At 38.5% G+C, this 19,275-nt stretch overlaps 1 protein-coding gene across 1 annotated transcript in view; it reads right to left on the bottom strand.

Moving 5' to 3' along the window:
- The window catches only part of PYGL (glycogen phosphorylase L), a 54,549-nt gene that overhangs the window by 20,937 nt on the left and 14,337 nt on the right, over positions 1-19,275 (bottom strand). The window contains exon 4 of the mRNA XM_037832737.1: positions 14,444-14,547. Within this exon, the coding sequence (XP_037688665.1) occupies positions 14,444-14,547 (104 nt within the window). The remainder of the gene's footprint in view (positions 1-14,443; positions 14,548-19,275) is intronic.

Here is a 19,275-nt window from a genome sequence, read left to right as displayed (position 1 = left end):
CTATGGAAATGAAAGGCACAACACAAGAGACGAAAGACACAATGGAAACATACAACAGCAAATCTCAAGAGGCAGAAGAAAACACTCAGGAACTGGAGAACAAGGCACCGGAAAGCCTACACACAAAAGAACAGATAGAGAAAAGAATGGAAAAATATGAGCAACGTCTCTGGGAACTTAAGGACAAAATGAAATGCAGGAAGATACGTGTCATGGGTGTCCCAGAAAGAGAAGACAAGGAAAAAGGGGCAGAAGCAATAATAGAGGAAATAATGAAAATTTCCTATCTATTATGAAAGACATAAAATTACAGATCCAAGAAGTGCAGTGTACCCCAAACAATAGATCTGAATAGGCCTACGCTAAGACACTTAATAATCAGATTATCAAATGTCAAAGACAAAGAGACAATCCTGAAAGCAGCAAGAGAAAAGCGATCCATCACATACAAAGGAAGCTTAATAAGACTATGTGCGGATTTCTCAGCAGAAACCATGGAGGCAAGAAGGAAGTGATGTGATGTATTTAAGATACTGAAAGAGAAAAACCACCAACCAAGAATTCTATATCCAGCAAAACAGTCCTTCAAATATGAGGGAGAGTTCAAAATATTCTATGACAAACAGACAATGACAGAGTTTGTGAACAAGATACCTGATCTACAGGAAATACTAAAGGGAGCACTACAGACAGAGAGGAAAAGACAGGAATGAGAGGTTTGGAACACAACTTTGGGTGATGGTAGCACAGCAATGTAAGTACACTGAACAAAGATAACCATGAGTATGGTTGAAAGAGGAAGGTTAGGAGCATGTCGGACACCAGAAGAAAAGAGGAAAGATAAAGACTGGGACTGTATAACTCAGTGAAACCTAGAGTGTTCAACAATTGTGATAAAATGTACAAATATATTTTTTCATGAGGGAGAACAAATGAATGTCAACCTTGCAAGGTGTTAAAAATAGGGAGGTATTGGGGGAAAAATACAATCAACGTAAACTAGAGACTAAAATTAACAGAATCACTGTATTATGCTTCTGTTATTGTAACAAAGGCAATATACCAAGGCTAAATGCATATAAGTGGGGGGCATAAGGGAGGGATATGGGACTCTTGGCATTGGCAATGTTGTCTGACTCTTTATTCTAATTTAGTTTAAGGTTATCTTTCCTTTTGCTGTTTCCTAACGATCATGTTTTTTTCCCCCTCTTTTTTCTACTTCTTTTGCCTCTCTACCTTCTTTGACTCTTCCTCCTGCTTTGAAGAAGAAATGTAGATGTCCTGATAAAGATAGTGGTGAGGGTGGTGAACACATAAATATGTGACTATACAGTGAACCATCAATTGTTTACTTAGGATGGAATGTATGGGGTGTGAACAAAACCATCTTAAAAAAAAATGGGTTGATGACGAGACCTTGAAGGCAATATACTGAGTAAAATAAGCCAGACACATAAGGACAAATATTGCAGGGTCTCACTGATAAGAACTAATTATAATATGTAAACTCATAGATATGAAATTTAAGTTACCAGGATATAGAATGAGGCTAAAGGAAGGGGAGCGGTTGTTTATTATGAGCAGAATGTTCAACTAGGGTGAACTTAAATGTTTGGAAATGGACAGAAGTGATGGTAGCATGTTGTGAGAATAACTAACAGTGCTGAATGGTGTGTGAAGGTGGTGGAAAGGGTAAGCTCAGAGTCACATATGTCACCAGAAGGAAAGTTGGAGGTTAAAAGATGGAAATGTATAAAACAGTGGACCTTGTGGTGGGCAATGTCCGAGATTAACTGTACAAATATTAGAAATCTCTTTCATGAACCAGAACAAATGTATGACACTACAACTAGAAGTAAATAATAGAGGGGCATATTTGAAAAAAATATATACCTATTGCAAACTATATACTACAGTTAGTAGTATTTCAACATTCTTTCATAAACAGTAACAAATGTACTATACCAATACTATGAGTCAACAATGTAGTGGGGGGTGGTTAGGGATATGGGAGGATTTGAGTTTCCTTTTTTTTTGGTCTTTATTTCTTTTCTGAAGTAATGAAAATGTTCTAAAAATTGAAAAAAAAATTAACTGTGGTGATGGATGTACCATGGGCAATTCAATGTACACTTTGGGTCTTTGGATAATTGTATGGTATGTGAACAATCACAATAAAAAAAAAAAAAGAAAAAAAGAGAATACTGTTTGGCAAGAAAGAGTGTTGGTTCAGTCAATCTTAATTCATCTTTTTTATTGTCATACAGCCTAAATCAACAACAATAATAGTTGCTAACTGTCTTGGTTAATTTCATGTGTCAACCTGGATAGGTTATGGTGTCCAGTTGTTTGGTCAAGCAAGCACTGTCCTGATTGTTACTGTGAAGGTATTTTGTGGATTTAAATCATTAGTTAGTTGAGTCTATCTATAGCTAATTAGATCCACAATCCACAAAGGAGATTGCTTCAGCAATGAGAGAAGTCTCATTCAATCAGTTGGAGGCCTTAAAGGGAGGCCTGACGATTTCAGCAGTCAGAAGGAAGAATTTCCATCCCTACTTCAGCCAGCCAGCTTCTCTTGGGGAATCCAATGACATCACCGAATTTCCAACTTGCAGTCGGCCTGCCCTATGGAATTCAGACCTGCCAATCCCCAAAGTTGTGGGGGCCTACTCCTATAATACATATCTTGATATTTACATAAATATTGTTGGAGATTGAATCATATCCCCCACAAAAGGCATGCTCAGGTCCCAACCCCTGGGTCTGTGGGTGTGGACCCACTATAAATAGATCGGATCTGTTGAAGACGTTACTTCAGTTAAGGTGTGACCTAACTGAATCAGGTTGTGCCTTAATCCGGATTACCAGAGTTCTTTATAAGCAGAATGAAATTGAGACAGAAAAAAGAGAAGCAAGAGAGAGAGAAGCCAGAAGCTGGAAGTCAAAGGAACCTGGAAGATAAAGGAGAAGCCGCCCCCATTGTGCAGCGCCATGTGATGTCAAGGCCAAAAAAACCCAAAGATTGCTGGCCAGCCAGAAGATACCCACCTTCGAGGAAGGGGCCTCTAGCCTCTGCAACTGTGAGCCAATAAATTCCTGTCGTTAAGTCAACCCATTGTATGTGTTTCAGCAGTTGGGAAACTGGAACATACATACATAAAAACATCTATCCTGTTGGTTTTGTTTCTCTGGAGAACCTTGATTAATATATTAATATTGCTCTAATTGTTTTATATGTATTGTTGCATTTAATCCTCAAAGCAACCCTATAGGAGGGAATGATGATTTCCTGTTTTAAAGATGAAGAAATTGTAACTTGCTCAAGGTCACAACAGATAGTAAAGCACAGTAGAGCTAGGATTTGACTGGTCTGTGTATTCCAGAGCTTGTGTTTTAACATCTGTGACACCAACTGTTTGACTTGAGCTAAAGAGGCCCTCCTGGGATGTTTATGTTAGATAACTCGATCTGATGGACCTAAAATGATGGTTTCAGTCAAGATTCCTGAGCCCAGAACTCAGAGAATCAGTCAAGAAATGCTACTTATCGAAAGTTCCCTTAATAAAGCTCATTTCAGTACAGGTAAAGAACACCATTATATTTCATAGTCTTTGTTTCATTTAATCTTCATGTAATTTTGATATAATAATGAAGTATAAACATATATATATGTAAGGAATTTATTTTATTGATAATTTAAATATTTTCCCATGTATTTAAGTTAATTTTATAATAAAATAATTCTTACAAAATTTTTAAAACCGTAATTTCTTTTTAGGGTATTCTGGCCATTAAATGAATATTAGTTTGTAACAAACAAAAACACCAAAACAATAAGAAAAACACATTTGGGTGGGCTGTATTTTAAAATTACATATATTGTTAATGAAACCTTTAAAATAAGACATACATACTGAAAAATGAAATTGTGCTCTGACGAGAGGGAAGGAGGTAAGGCTAATTTTCAGAGCAAAGTCTTATTGTCAGTGAGATTAACCCAAATCTGGGTGTTTTATCTCTTTGATTTTTCCCACACCCCCTGAATTTTGGAAGTATTACTTATGAATTACAACACAATGCTGGATGCTGTATCATCACCTAAAAATGAGTACTGGCCACCCAAGGCACAGTGTGGAGAGACAGAAAAACACAGCTAGTGTCTTTGAGATATCAGGCAAAAACGTTAATGTCAACAGCCAAACAGCAACACACTCATTTATTCAAACACTGATCATGACTTTTTATCAAGAAAACCTGTAAGCAGCCTATTAATATGAACTACAGCATAATGATGAATGAAAAGGGGACTCAGAAATGACATCTTTATGTAGGGAAACATAGGACAATTTCCTAAACTTACCACTCAGTTAGCAAGGCATTAAGGAAGAGCTGGGAGTTAGAGAGCCACGGAGGAAGAGGGTGTATCAAATGCCGGAGGCAGCCGAGGGAAGGCTGGAGGTGGACTTGAACTAACAGCACTGCTCTAACTTGGTAAGAATCACACCTTGTTAAAATGTCAGGGGAGGGGTCTGAAATTCTGCATTTCTAACAAGTTCCAGGAGCTGCTGATCCCTCCACCCTACAACAGGCAGCAAGGAGCTATGTGGGATGTAAAGTCAGTAATAAATTTAGAATTTAAAACTTGATTTCTTCTGTCCCTAGTCATAAATAGAACAAAAAATAAAATAAAATTGCAACATGGAGACTTGAAGTTCATCAGTTGATAAGGAGCCTGTTAAGGTAGAGTTCAATAACTTGTCTTAATAACTAGAAATTTCACAACAAATAAATGAAGATAATAAATGATCCAAACATCCTGAATTACAGAAAGCTTTATGCTGCACTTGGTTAGGCAACGGCAGTTTGGGGGTTTTAAATACTGGTCAATGTGAGCACTGCTTCCTGTAGCAGGAAGGAACCCTAAGGCCCGTTTGCTCAATTCAGCCCTTAGGGCTGCTGTATGGGCTTACCTGAGGGTGCCTGATGAACCGGGAGGACAGTGAGGTAGAAACTTCTCCTCTCAAAAATCATGTGCCTGGGAGAACTGACGAGATATTTTCTGCCGAGAAATGCAGCAAGATCATACTCTGTTCTACCCACAAGCTTGAAATGCTCATGGAACAGAGAATGCGTTCAGGCCTTTGTACCATCAACCCACTCCCTGGTAATACTACAGAAATCAGGAGGTTGCATTGCTCTTCTGAAGACCTTCTTAAGGGTCTGGTTGATTATTCTCAGTGTCATTAAATGTTGGCTTAATTTTTCCTACTAGTAACAGCTGGTTTTAATTTCACTGGGTTAACAGATTCTGCAAGAGACCCTGTTTGCTTGCTGCTCTTTATTTTCAATCTCTTGCTCTAGGTAAAAATTAGTTAATAATTTCCTCAATTTTAGCAAGGCCTGGTTTTAAGGTAAATTGAAATACAGGTCTTCCACAACCACAAGCTGGTCCTAGAAGATCTGATGAGCAAAAGATAATTGCCTCCCACTAAATAAATCCACAGAAGCTGCAGGATGGTGATAACCTCCTCTCCACCTTGCTTTCTTCCAATGAATTAACAAATTGGTCTGGGAATTTAGATTTCCATGTAGCCAGCTAGCCCTGAATGCAGCCATGTGCTGAGCCATATGAGGAGGGGGTGTGGGGCAAGGCGGGAGAAGAGCTTTTATTTACATCCAAATGGGCTGCTGGATATGTTTCATCCCAGATGCCACACAGGGCTAAGACAAAGCAACTGTGGCTGGGGGGAGGGGGGGGCCTGTGCCAACTGGGTGGGTGGGGGGCAGGCAGCTGGACTTGGCATCTGCCCAGAGGAATTACTCAATGGAAAATGTTCCCCAGCCAGCATGGATGGGGAAGTCAGCTCAGGGGGGCTCTGTCAGAGACTGAATTCTAAGAAAAGCTTTTCCCTCAACTGTGAAATACATAGAACATGAAGAACCAGTGGACAAACATCAGGAGGAGTCAACAAACTTTGCTTTCTGATGATAACTGAAGAAATGTTTCTGGCTAACACCAAGAATTCAACAATGGAAACCAGAAGCTTGTCGGGAGATGGGAACTGTGTGTGATTTGAAAGAACAGGCTTGGCAGGGGTTCAAATGAGAGAAGGGTTTCAACAGACTCTATTGGATTTAACTCCAAGATAATAACTGCCTGTGCCTTTCTATTCAGAACTTCAGTGTGCTGTTAAAGTTTTTTGTGATTACCCTCAATATCTTGTCTGTTCTTATTAGATTATTGTTCCCCCTTCCCTAGCTGCTGTGAGCTTAAGGCTCTGGGAATGCTCATGTGTGAGTATGGTTCGTTAATTTTCGTTTGGTATGGTAGGAGCATGTTGGAAGGAATGAAGTTACTTCAGGATATTTGTTTTTCCCATTGCTTTGCTTTATTTTGTTTGGAAATTTTTTTTTTTTTTTTTGCCTGACAAACCATTATTGTTTATTTCAAATACAATAAACACTCATTGTAGAACATTAGAAAATACCAGTATGTAAAAAAGAAGAAAATATAAAATTCTTCTAATTGCTAACAATCTGTGTGCAGAGCTTTTGGTTCAGACTTGAAATGGTTTATGAAGGGCAGTCCCAGCATCCAAAATGCATTTGAGCAATGATTGAATGCAGTTCTCTTTAGATCATAATGGAAGACTAGGTTGTATATTGAAGCATGCAAGTTAATTTAAAAAAACAAATTAGAGCAAGAATAAGTCTCATTGTCCCTCACGTGTGCCGTGATGTGCTCTCTGGAGTGGGAGATGGAAGAGAGGAAATGCGGCGAAGACCCCAGGTATTTAATCACTGTGAATAGGACATCCATGGGGACACGTGGTATCTTGACACATTTCCATCATGAGTGCAGCAGGAGGCACAGGGTGAGACCTGAGCCCAGCAAATTCACAGCTGGACAGGGAGAGCATATGAGTTTCTTACAAGTTCAATTTGCTGGTAGGTGCTCCCTGGAGCAGTTATTAGAAGTACATTGGGACTTCTCCTCTAGGTGGGTGCAGCAGGAACGAGGGCTGTGTGTTCCACAGGCCTGCAGTGTTTTGCATGCCAAATGCATGCCATTTTCCATAGATGGCCATTCTCTACCTGATTTGACTGGGGATTTTCAGTGCAAATAAGAAGTGATACTTTCCTTTTGTTTAATAAATTTCACATTCTCTTGTTTTATTTTCTTTCCTGTGTTACCATACTTCAGCACTGAGAAGATGAGCTTGCAGTTTAGTTGCTTGCATATGAAAAATCCTCTCTTTCTTGCGTGATTAAAACATTAACACATATCCACAAAGAATATTTGAAAAATTGAGGAAAACCCCCAAAGCAACAATTTCCACGACTTTTTTGTGCATTCTTTTAGTCTCTAAAAAACGCTATACCAACATATCTTTATAAAAATGTACATATATCAATAAATACTTTTTTTATTAAATTCAGTTTTATTGAAATACATTCACACACCATACAATCATCCATGAGATACAATCCACTGTCCACAGTATGATAACATATGGAAATGTTTTTTTTTTTATCATCATTTTATTGAGATATATTCACATACCACGCAGTCATACAAAACAAATCGTACTTTCGATTGTTTACAGTACCATTACATAGTTGTACATTCATCACCTAAATCAATCCCTGACACCTTCATTAGCACACACACAAAAATAACAAGAATAATAATTAGAGTGAAAAAGAGCAATTGAAGTAAAAAAGAACACTGGGTACCTTTGTCTGTTTGTTTCCTTCCCCTATTTTTCTACTCATCCATCCATAAACTAGACAAAGTGGAGTGTGGTCCTTATGGCTTTCCCAATCCCATTGTCACCCCTCATAAGCTACATTTTTATACAACTGTCTTCGAGATTCATGGGTTCTGGGTTGTAGTTTGATAGTTTCAGGTATCCACCACCAGCTACCCCAATTCTTTAGAACCTAAAAAGGGTTGTCTAAATTGTGCATAAGAGTGCCCACCAGAGTGACCTCTCGGCTCCTTTTGGAATCTCTCTGCCACTGAAGCTTATTTCATTTCCTTTCTCATCCCCCTTTTGGTCAAGAAGATGTTCTCCGTCCCACGATGCCGGGTCTCCATTCCTCCCCGGGAGTCATATTCTACGTTGCCAGGGAGATTCACTCCCCTGGGTGTCTGATCCCACGTAGGGGGGAGGGCAGTGATTTCACCTTTCAAGTTGGCTTAGCCAGAGAGAGAGGGCCACATCTGAGCAACGAAGAGGCATTCAGGAGGAGACTCTTAGGCACAAATATAGGGAGGCCTAGCCTCTCCTTTGCAGCAACTGTCTTCCCAAGGGTAAAACTTATGGTAGAGGGCTCAACCCATCAAACCACCAGTCCCCTATGTCTGTGGTCATATTAGCAACCATGGAGGTGGGTTAGGCGAATACCCCTGCATTCTCTACAGGCTCCTCAAGGGGGCACTACATCTTTTTTTTTTCCCTTGTTTTTCTTTCTTTCTTTTTTTTTTTTTAACTTTCCCTTCTTTTTTAAATCAACTGTATGAAAAAAAAAGTTAAAAAGAAAACAAACATACAATAAAAGAACATTTCAAAGAGACCATAACAAGGGAGTATGAAAAAGACAACTAACCTAAGATAACTGCTTAACTTCCAACATGTTCCTACTTTACCCCAAGAAAGTTACATAATATAGCAACATTTCTGTGAACTTGTTCCTACTATATCCATCAGAATTTAACAGACCATAATCATTTCTGGGCATCCCCAGAACGTTAAATAGCTTATCTGTTCTTCTTGGATTATTGCCCTTCTTTAATTGCTCTCTACTGCTAGTTCCCCTACATTCTACATTATAAACCATTTGTTTTACATTTTTCAAAGTTCACATTAGTGGTAGCATATAATATTTCTCTTTTTGTGCCTGGCTTATTTTGCTCAGCATTATGTCTTCAAGGTTCATCCAGGTTGTCCTATGTTTCACGAGATCGTTCCTTCTTACTGCCGTGTAGTATTCCATCGTGTGTATATACCACATTTTATTTATCCACTCATCTGTTGAAGGACATTTGGGTTGTTTCCATCTCTTGGCAGTTGTGAATAATGCTGCTATGAACATTGGCGTGCAGATATCTGTTCGTGTCACTGCTTTCCGATCTTCCGGGTATATACCGAGAAGTGCAATCGCTGGATCGAATGGTAGCTCTATATCTAGTTTTCTAAGGAACTGCCAGACTGACTTCCAGAGTGGCTGAACCATTATACAGTCCCACCAACAATGAATAAGAGTTCCAATTTCTCCACATCCCCTCCAGCATTTGTAGTTTCCTGTTTGTTTTATGGCAACCATTCTAACCGGTGTTAGATGGTATCTCATTGTGGTTTTAATTTGCATCTCTCTAATAGCTAGTGAAGCTGAACATTTTTTCATAAGTTTCTTGGCCATTTGTATTTCCTCTTCAGAGAACTGTCTTTTCATATCTTTTGCCCATTTTATAATTGGGGCTGTCTGTACTATTGTCATTGAGTTGTAGGATTTCTTTGTATATGCAGGATATCAATCTTTTGTCAGATACATGGTTTCCAAAAATTTTTCCCATTGAGTTGGCTGCCTCTTTACTTTTTTGAGAAATTCCTTTGAGGTGCAGAAACTTCTAAGCTTGAGGAGTTCCCATTTATCTATTTTCTCTTTTGTTGCTTGTGCTTTGGGTGTAAAGTCTAGGAAGTGGTCGCCTAATACAAGGTCTTGAAGATGTTTTCCTACATTATCTTCTAGGAGTTTTATGGTACTTTCTTTTATATTGAGATCTTTGGTCCATTTTGAGTTAATTTTTGTGTAGGGGGTGAGGTAGGGGTCCTCTTTCATTCTTTTGGCTATGGATATCCAACTCTCCCAGCCCCATTTGTTGAAAAGACCATTATGGCTCAGTTCAGTGACTTTGGGGGCCTTATCAAAGATAAGTCGGCCATAGATCTGAGGGTCTATCTCTGAATTCTCAATTCGATTCCATTGATCTATATGTCTATCTTTGTGCCAGTACCATGCTGTTTTGACAATTGCAGCTTTATAATAAGCTTCAAAGTCAGGGAGTGTAAGTCCTCCCACTTCGTTTTTCTTTTTTAGAGTGTCTTTAGCAATTCGAGGCATCTTCCTTTTCCAAATAAATTTGATAACTAGCTTTTCCAAGTCTGCAAAGTAGGTTGTTGGAATTTTGATTGGGATTGCATTGAATCTGTAGATGAGTTTGGGTAGAATTGGGTAGAATTATCGTGGGACGGAGAACATCTTCTTGACCAAAAGGGGGATGTGAAAGGAAATGAAATAAGCTTCAGTGGCAGAGAGATTCCAAAAGGAGCCGAGAGGTCACTCTGGTGGGCACTCTTACGCACACTTTAGACAACCCTTTTTAGGTTCTAAAGAATTGGGGTAGCTGGTGGTGGATACCTGAAACTATCAAACTACAACCCAGAACCCATGAATCTCGAAGACAGATGTATAAAAATGTAGCTTATGAGGGGTGACAATGGGATTGGGAAAGCCATAAGGACCACACTCCACTTTGTCTAGTTTATGGATGGATGAGTAGAAAAATAGGGGAAGGAAACAAACAGACAAAGGTACCCAGTGTTCTTTTTTACTTCAATTGCTCTTTTTCACTCTAATTATTATTCTTGTTATTTTTGTGTGTGTGCTAATGAAGGTGTCAGGGATTGATTTAGGTGATGAATGTACAACTATGTAATGGTACTGTAAACAATTGAAAGTACAATTTGTTTTGTATGACTGCGTGGTATGTGAATATATCTCAATAAAATGATGATAAAAAAAAAAAGCAAGTGCAACAAAATAAAAAAAAAATAGTACAGTTATAAAAAAAAAAAAATACTAGCAAATCGAATCCAAAGACACATTAAAAAAATCATACACCATAACCAAGTGGGGTTCATTCCAGGCATGCAAGGATGGTTCAACATAAGAAAAACAATCAATGTATTACAACACATTAAAAACCTGAAAGGGAAAAATCAATTGATCATCTCAATAGATGCTGAAAAAGCATTTGACGAAATCCAACATCCCTTTTTGATAAAAACACTTCAAAAGGTAGGAACTGAAGGACACTTCCTCAACATGATAAAGAGCATATATGAAAAACCCACAGCCAGCATAGTACTCAATGGTGAGAGACTGAAAGCCTTCCCTCTAAGATCAGGAACAAGACAAGGATGCCCGCTGTCACCACTGTTATTCAACATTGTGCTGGAAGTGCTAGCCAGGGCAATCCGGCAAGACAAAGAAATAAAAGGCATCCAAATTGGAAAAGAAGAAGTAAAACTGTCATTGTTTGCAGATGATATGATCTTATATCTAGAAAACCCTGAGAAATCGATGATACAGCTACTAGAGCTAATAAACAAATTTAGCAAAGTAGTGGGATACAAGATTAATGCACATAAGTCAGTAATGTTTCCATATGCTAGAAATGAACAAACTGAAGAGACACTCAAGAAAAAGATACCATTTTCAATAGCAACTAAAAAAATCAAGTACCTAGGAATCAACTTAACCAAAGATGTAAAAGACCTATACAAAGAAAACTACATAACTCTACTAAAAGAAATAGAAGGGGACCTTAAACGATGGAAAAATATTCCATGTTCATGGATAGGAAGACTAAATGTCATTAAGATGTCAATTCTACGGAAATGTTTTTTTATATGCTAAATAAGGTAATTAAAAAACAAGTTTTATGTGAGGCTGGTGCAATTATCCCTCTTTTCCCCAGGGGCCAGTTATTTTCCTAGAGGACCATTTCTGATAAGGTTTCAAGGATCCCTGTTAGAGTTCATGATAAATCAAGAATACTAGCAATAAAATTATTTTCCCCAGAGGATTTCCCAATGAACACTTTTTATTAGTGCAAGTCTTACTTGAAGACAGGCTCAAAATTACAAGTCCATCAACCTTTAAAATCTTCCCAGCTTGTGAAATTTTCATCTGCCTTCTCCAAACTTGCTATTGTTAGAGCAGTGACACCTGTGCATGGGGCGAGGGCCCATGCTCTGAAAAGGCACACTGCTTTCCTGGCAGATGCGTTTTGTTTTTATGAAAATGGTTCCTTTTTTATAGTATGATATATTTTATGTTTGACCTTTAAAATCTCATCCCAATAGGCAATGGAGATTGTAAATAAAATTACAAGTCCTTCTGATTCAATTTCAAATTATAATAAAACCCCAAGAAGTGAGGACGGTTAGTCAGGCTAGCTTAAGAATATTTTTAACTAGCAAAAGCCACTTGGTCTCTTTTTCTTTAAAGACACTGGGAATATATACTATGTTGGTTTGATAGAACAGAAAGGGATGATTTCATGGAATGAAGACCATTTAAAAGTAGCAAAAGTAGGTATGATTAATGAAGAATGACCTTTCATAAAGTTTGGGGGGAAAATGCAGTTGAGAGAAATTATTTTTTGAGATTGGCTTGTTGAGTTGCTTTCAGATCTTTCACACAACAATATTTAAAAGATAAACAAAATCCTTAAACATTCTGGAGCATAGTGAGAACCACATAGGATGCTTTCAAGGACTGAAAATGGATGACAAATTTGGAAGTTTGGTCAGTTTGTGTCAAAAGGCTGATAATACTGAAAATGCCTGCAAGCTAGGCTTCTAACCATGTAACTTTAGATTACTTCATTGGGGGAAGGGAACCCATTCCTTTGTTTTTAATTCTATATATGATTATAAAATACACATTTTATTACTATTTATTACTATATTATATTATAAATTACTACACACTTTTTATTATGATGATAATTATAAGATACACATTTCTTATGAAATGGAGAAAAGCAAACAGAAGATAGTAGAAGTCACCTGCAGTCCCACATCCCAGAGATAATCACTATTGAAGCTTTGTTGTATTTTTTCTAGCACTTGTCTCTGGCTTCTTTGTGATGGTTGAAATCACATCATCCATTTAATTCTATGTCTTCCTTTTTCAGCTAACATATCATGAACTATTTCCCATTTCCCTGAAATGGCTATATTAAATTTTATTATATAATACCACCATTTATTAAATTATCCTTCTTTTCCTAGATAAATGTAACATTTTACTGAGCACCTGGAGTAACTGAATTGAGGCAACATACCTTAAAAGGGTCATGAGTTGATAAAAATAAGGTCTCAGACTCCAGGGCCCAGACTTTTCTTCAACAACATGTTGACTCCCAGTTTTTATTTACTTAGGCATAGGTGAAGATAAACAGCCCTGGTCCTTAGCAAGATTTGGAAGCTTGTTTTCCAATACGTCCCAGTATTCTCCATCTGAGCCTTCTTCCTTGGCACATTCTCTCATCATACTGTACCTTCTAGTTCCTTCCTTCTTCGGCCCAAAAAGTGTCCAAACACTGGGGGTGGGGAGGGCGGCAGCAGTGGCCTGAAGCTTCTCCTCCTCAGGTCACCCCGTTCCCTGGCCTTAGCCCCAGGATAGGGCCCACATCCAGTCCCTGAGCTGCTGCTGGGCTGAGTCACAGAAGTGTGAGAGGGGCCCCTGAGTGTGGGCCTTTTGGAAGCCCAATCCAATATCTTCTTGTGTATGAGACAGGGATGGGGAGAGAAAGCCTAAATCGCACTTAGCATCAGGGACAACTGTCCACACTAGGGCTGAGTGTAGACTCGGAGTCACCAAGGATAAAGGAAACAAACACCTAAGAATCCGATCTGATTATTTAATGTAAAATGAGTCATTTTTATGGATTGATTACTGTGTGTGTAAAGTTTTATGAAGCACAAAAATTACACACATTAAGCACGTGCCAGGTTCATTTGATGTAACAGTTTACAAGATTGCCTGACTTCATCTTATAAAAAATTAGAACATTTAGTTTATAAATCTTGTAAGATAGGCATGTTAAGGAGGGCGAGACTCTGAATGTAGAAGAGAATCCTGAATCTGGGGATACAGACACGCATTAATCAACAGCACCACCTGAGATAACTTCATTTCTTAAGAGCCTTAGTTTTCTTACTTACAAAATGACAAATGACCTGCTTCTCACGAGAAGATTTCAAAAAAATCTCTTAAGATTACTGGGGGAGATCATGAGTCAATAGATCTCCTCTGCTTTGCAAGCTACAGAGCATGGAATGTTGCACAGTATACGTGTCCACATCCGGGCATTCAATAAGTACTTTCAGAGCAGCTGCAAGAGCCAGGCCCTGCCCAGGCACTGCCATCCTGGTGGTGACCGATACTGGAAACTCCCTGTTCTTAGGGAACTTCCACCCCAAAGAAGGAAGACCAACGGTACTCACTGCTGTTACCCACTGGCCAGAGAAATTAGAGCTCTACTCTAAATGCTCACATATGATAAAGCATCCAAAACACTGTGAAAGAGAATCCTTATGGATGAAACTTTATGAGTTTAGGTTTGAGATAGCTCACATACCTGCCATCCATCTACGATCTTCTGATTGAAGATCCCATATTCATATCGGATCCCGTATCCATAGGCTGCAAGTCCCAGGGTTGCCATGGAATCCAAGAAGCAGGCTAAATTAAGCAGAGCACAAGACATTGCAAAAGGCATAGTCATTAAGCTTTGTCAAAGTTTCATTTTCTTTTCTAGAAACAGGGCAGCCACAAGACATTTTTCTATGAGAAATCGCATTTATATTTTAAAACATAGAGACCACTACCCAGTGGGCATTAATTTTTTAAATAACATTTTTTCTAATGCTAAAATTAAACTATAGAAAATTTAGAAAATATGAAAATATATAAAGAATAAAATAAATATTGCCTAAACTAGCAATGACCACTGACTGTACATACTTGCATGTATCCTAGACATATCCTAATTAGGATTATACTATACATACTGTTATAAAATCTTATCTGTATTCCTATATTTTCTTCAAGAATATTACTTTTAATGGCTGTATAAGCATATCATAATTTACTTAACTGTCTATTTTTAGAAATTGAGTTGTTTCTATTTTTCAAATATTATAAAAACTAGGTTTCAATGAATACGATGACACAATGATTTCTGATTATTATGATAAACTCCTGGAAATGGAGTTTTGCTCAGCTAAACTGTATGAAGATTTTCTACTTTTGATACACTAATACCCAACTGCTCCCCAGAGATTTTGCTCCAATTTATATTATCACTAGCATGTGATATGAGAACATGTCAAGTCATTTTTATACACAACTGGCTAATTACTATTTCTAAATTTCAAAAAAATCTCTTAAAATCTCTCTGGTTCTATTTTCTGTAAATCAGAAAGGAAAGTAGTTTAGTGGGAAAGTAAAGCAATACCCAGGAGACAGCTGGGAAGGTGTAGTTGAAACCCTGGAGAGAGGTCAGGGAGTAAAAACTTCAGAGAGTCTCCAAGGAGAGAGGATAGAAAAGAAGTGAGAGCATAGTCTTTGGTATCTTCTTATTCCAGGAGCATGAGGGTAAAAGAAAGCAGGTGGAAAGATAGGAGCCACCAAAAACTTAGGAAACACCAAGTGAATGTGGGTCTGAAGAAGTCAAAGGAGAAGCTTTGTGAGGAGGTCAGCTATTACAAATGCTTGAAGTTAAGGAAGGTGAGAAATGAAAAACTGATGTGGGGATTAAAATATCATTAGGGGTCTTCAAAAAAGCAACTCAGGATGATGAAGTGAAAGAAGGAATTCTGCAGCATGAACCTCATCCCAGCTCCTAGGCTGCTCATTAAAAATGCAGATTCCCAGATGCCAGTGTGCATTGAATACATCAGGAATTCTGGGTGTGGGACCAGGGAATCTGCATTTCATTTAAGAATATAAAAGGGAGCTGACCTGCATCAGATATGTGCACTATGGTGCCTGGTACCCACACTGCCCTCTTTAAGGGAAGCTGTCTCCATGACCCCTGCTGGAAAAGACAGCCCTAGGAGAGCATAATTTTCATGTGACCCATCCCTTTACGGCACCTGACAAGCTGAACATCTGTAAATGCCTACTGGCATTCTAATGTTGTGCAGATATCAGGCAGCCTTATGCTTCAGCAAGGCTGAGCTTCTTCCCTGCTCCTGAAAGTGAATTTTGCTTGACTGGTCTAAGCTTCTAGGCTAATTGTAGCAATTCTATTCCTTCCACCAGTGATTGGTTTTGGCATGGGCACGCAGTGCCATTCTATCCAGGGGTTAGGAAGTCTGCTAGGGGCAAAGACTTCTGGGAAAGATTTTCCTTGCTGCAGCCATCTTTTCTTCCATGAGGAGAAAGCCAAAAGAACCTCAGAGACCCAGAGATCTGACATAATTGTGCTGCTGAATAGACTAATCTTGAAATGGCTCAACCTCTGGAGTTCTTGTTCTGTGAAAACTAACCAATAACCTTCTTGGCTGAACCATTTTTCACTAGATTTTCTGTTGCTTGTATCCAAAAGCATTCTGATTGACAGAGCAAAGGTAGTCAACTGACAGGATGGGCCGGGATCTATCTTGTAGTCGGGTGCAAACTGAGGTGTTGTGCTAAACAGTCTCCCGCTCAGAAATCTGAACTGAGAAATATCCAAAGAATAAGGAGATTAGAGTAGGAACTGAAACTGAAAGGAACACTGAAAGCTGTGATCAGACAGAAAGGGGCTGAGTCTGGTTTACGGTGGAATCCTAAAACAGAGAACTACAACCTCAAGCGGCTAAAGCCTTCTGGTTATTTTCACATCTGTGACACGTGGCCTGGCTCAACTCTTGTTCCCACTGTCCTAATTGTGGCTGTTTGGCTTTTCCTGAGTCCTCATTCTTCTTATCCTTCGGCCCGACCAGAACAGGGTCCCAATCTTTTTGGTCAGGCAAGTGGTGAAGTCATCTGATGAGAATGAGCACCCCGGTAATACGTGCTTTCTTTGCTGTCACTTTAAGAAAGCCATGACTTTTCAAAGTGTGCTGTGTCATCGCTCAGGTCCTTTAAGCAATTGGCTGTGATACCAGCTGAGAGCACATCCTTAGTTTCACTCTTCTGATATGTATTCGGCCTCAATCGTCACTTCGCTTTTTGCCATTTGCAGTCAACTAATGGAACTGGTTCATTAATGCCAGGCAGAGTGGGGTTAACTCAGCCAAAAAATACTGAAGATAGGGGGCTCTACATAAAAGGCAGCCAGGCGGGCCCCCTTTCTTAGATGTACATTCCACTGGCTCTGCCAGTCTTCATAGGGACCCATGGAAAAGAAAGCCTGCTGCGTTGCCTGATGACTGAATCACAAGAAGGGAGCAAGTATCCCAAAGGCAGTGTTTTCTATGAATAATTTCATGTTAAAGCATTCCCAACTAGTTTAGTAAGGATTAAATAAGATTAAACACATGCACGTTTGAAAGTGTGTGTATAATTAACATACTTTGAACCATTTCAAAAAGGGAAGAAATAGGTATTTACTTTTCATAGAGTATAATCTGATACATGCATGAGTGGTAGTACATTCTTGTTACTAAATTTGAATTTCACAAGTAATACATATATTCTCCTTGTATACATATATTCTCCTTGTAAAAAATTAAAATGTTATAGACAGGGCTGGCATCCCGTTGATCACCATGCCCCAATTCTTGCTCCTCCCTAGGAGAGGTAATGGTGAGCAATTTGGTATTTAAAATTCCAGTTCTTTCTTCTATGGATACACATATATACATACCTATAAAAATATTTAATTAAAAAAACATGAATGTAATCTCACTGTACATTTTTTTAAATCTGTACAATACTTATTTCATTAACCACAATATTTTAGAGTGATGATATATACCCTAATACAAAAGGAGTGATTCAAAATCCATCAAAAGTTAAAGATCAGAGCCAAAGTCAGTGGCTTTGAATCCCAGGTCAGTAAGTTTCATCCACCATTTTTTCACCTTGGATTAATAATGTTCACCTTGGATGAACAGAATACCCTCTTCTAAGCTCCACCAGGCCTTCTGACAAACAAGCACCACCAGGGACTAGACTTCATTGCTTCGTCCTTGCTCTGGGTTGTGGTGGGGCAAAAGCTTCCTGCTTGCATTTGACCTCAATTTTTCATAAGCTTTCCTGTTTCCAGCCATAGCTCCCTACAACTTCATATTCAAATAATTTTTCCTGAACTGTCATATTGACAAATGACAAATGAGAGCAATTAAATTGCCATCTGTTTTGATAAAACACACCTAAGAGAATACTCAGTCTCATTGCATTTAGCACAGTTACAATATTGAAATGACATGTGAAAATCAATACAAAATATTTATTTTTTCAAACCACAGAATTCTTAACCCCAGAGTCATACGATAAATTTCCCAGAATGGTAAACTATTAACATTTTTCTAAACAATGCAGTCCAACCAGAAATGAAGATAATTTCCAACTAGCATGTGTACAAATATATAGTAGGGTCCTATAAAAACGTACCTCTGATTAGCATTTTCTTTAATTCTCCCCCCAGTCATTCCATCAACAAAAGCAGAAATAGTACATGGACTTTTGCCACTTGGCTCTGGGAAGAGGTTCAAACTCAAATTAGGGTCTCAGGCAGCGGAGTAGGGAAGGTATCCATGACTCAGTTAAGACACAGTTGGGGCAGAGGAGGAATCATTTCCCTTGGAAAAGGGTAGGGCTCCTTTCATATATTCTGGTGGCCAGAAACTAGGGCAAATTTCAACAGGGTAATGAAAGCAATAGGAGAACTACCTCTCCATGAACTCCTATGACCTCCATTTTTAACTTCTGATAAAAGTGAACTTCATCTATGCAATCTTATTGAAAACAGTAATCACAACCAAAAAGGTCCTATAAACCTCCTATAGGGTGTCAATCATGGGACTCACATTCTGACCTCAAACTGTAAAGTCCCCTTATGAGGGCTAGACTTGGACTAAGGAAACATAATAATACTCCAAGCTGAGCAGCTCAATGAGACACCATAAAAAATCAACTCAAAACATCCAAACAGTGGCCAGATATAGCTAATGCAGGTTTTTTAAATCAGTTGTAAAGTTTTTAATATCTCAGATTAGTGTAAACTCACAAACAATGCTCAGTTATTTTAATAATAGCTGCTTATTAAACAACTGAATTTCAGCTCAAGGGCACTGCCTCTTACATGACAATAATGGAAATAATTAGCTGCTATAAAACAGGAAAGAAAAACACAGAAGAAGATACAGCCAGCCTCAATAAAACTACAAAATCTGGAAGGGAGAGTAAACAGGATTATTTAAATAGTAGGATACAAATGCTCCTGCTCACTTTAAAACTGCAGAAACCAATTATGTT

Source organism: Choloepus didactylus, chromosome 4 (assembly GCF_015220235.1).
Source record: "Choloepus didactylus isolate mChoDid1 chromosome 4, mChoDid1.pri, whole genome shotgun sequence".
In the NCBI taxonomy this organism is placed as follows: domain Eukaryota; kingdom Metazoa; phylum Chordata; class Mammalia; order Pilosa; family Megalonychidae; genus Choloepus; species Choloepus didactylus.
This window is presented reverse-complemented; position numbering and strand designations above follow the sequence as displayed.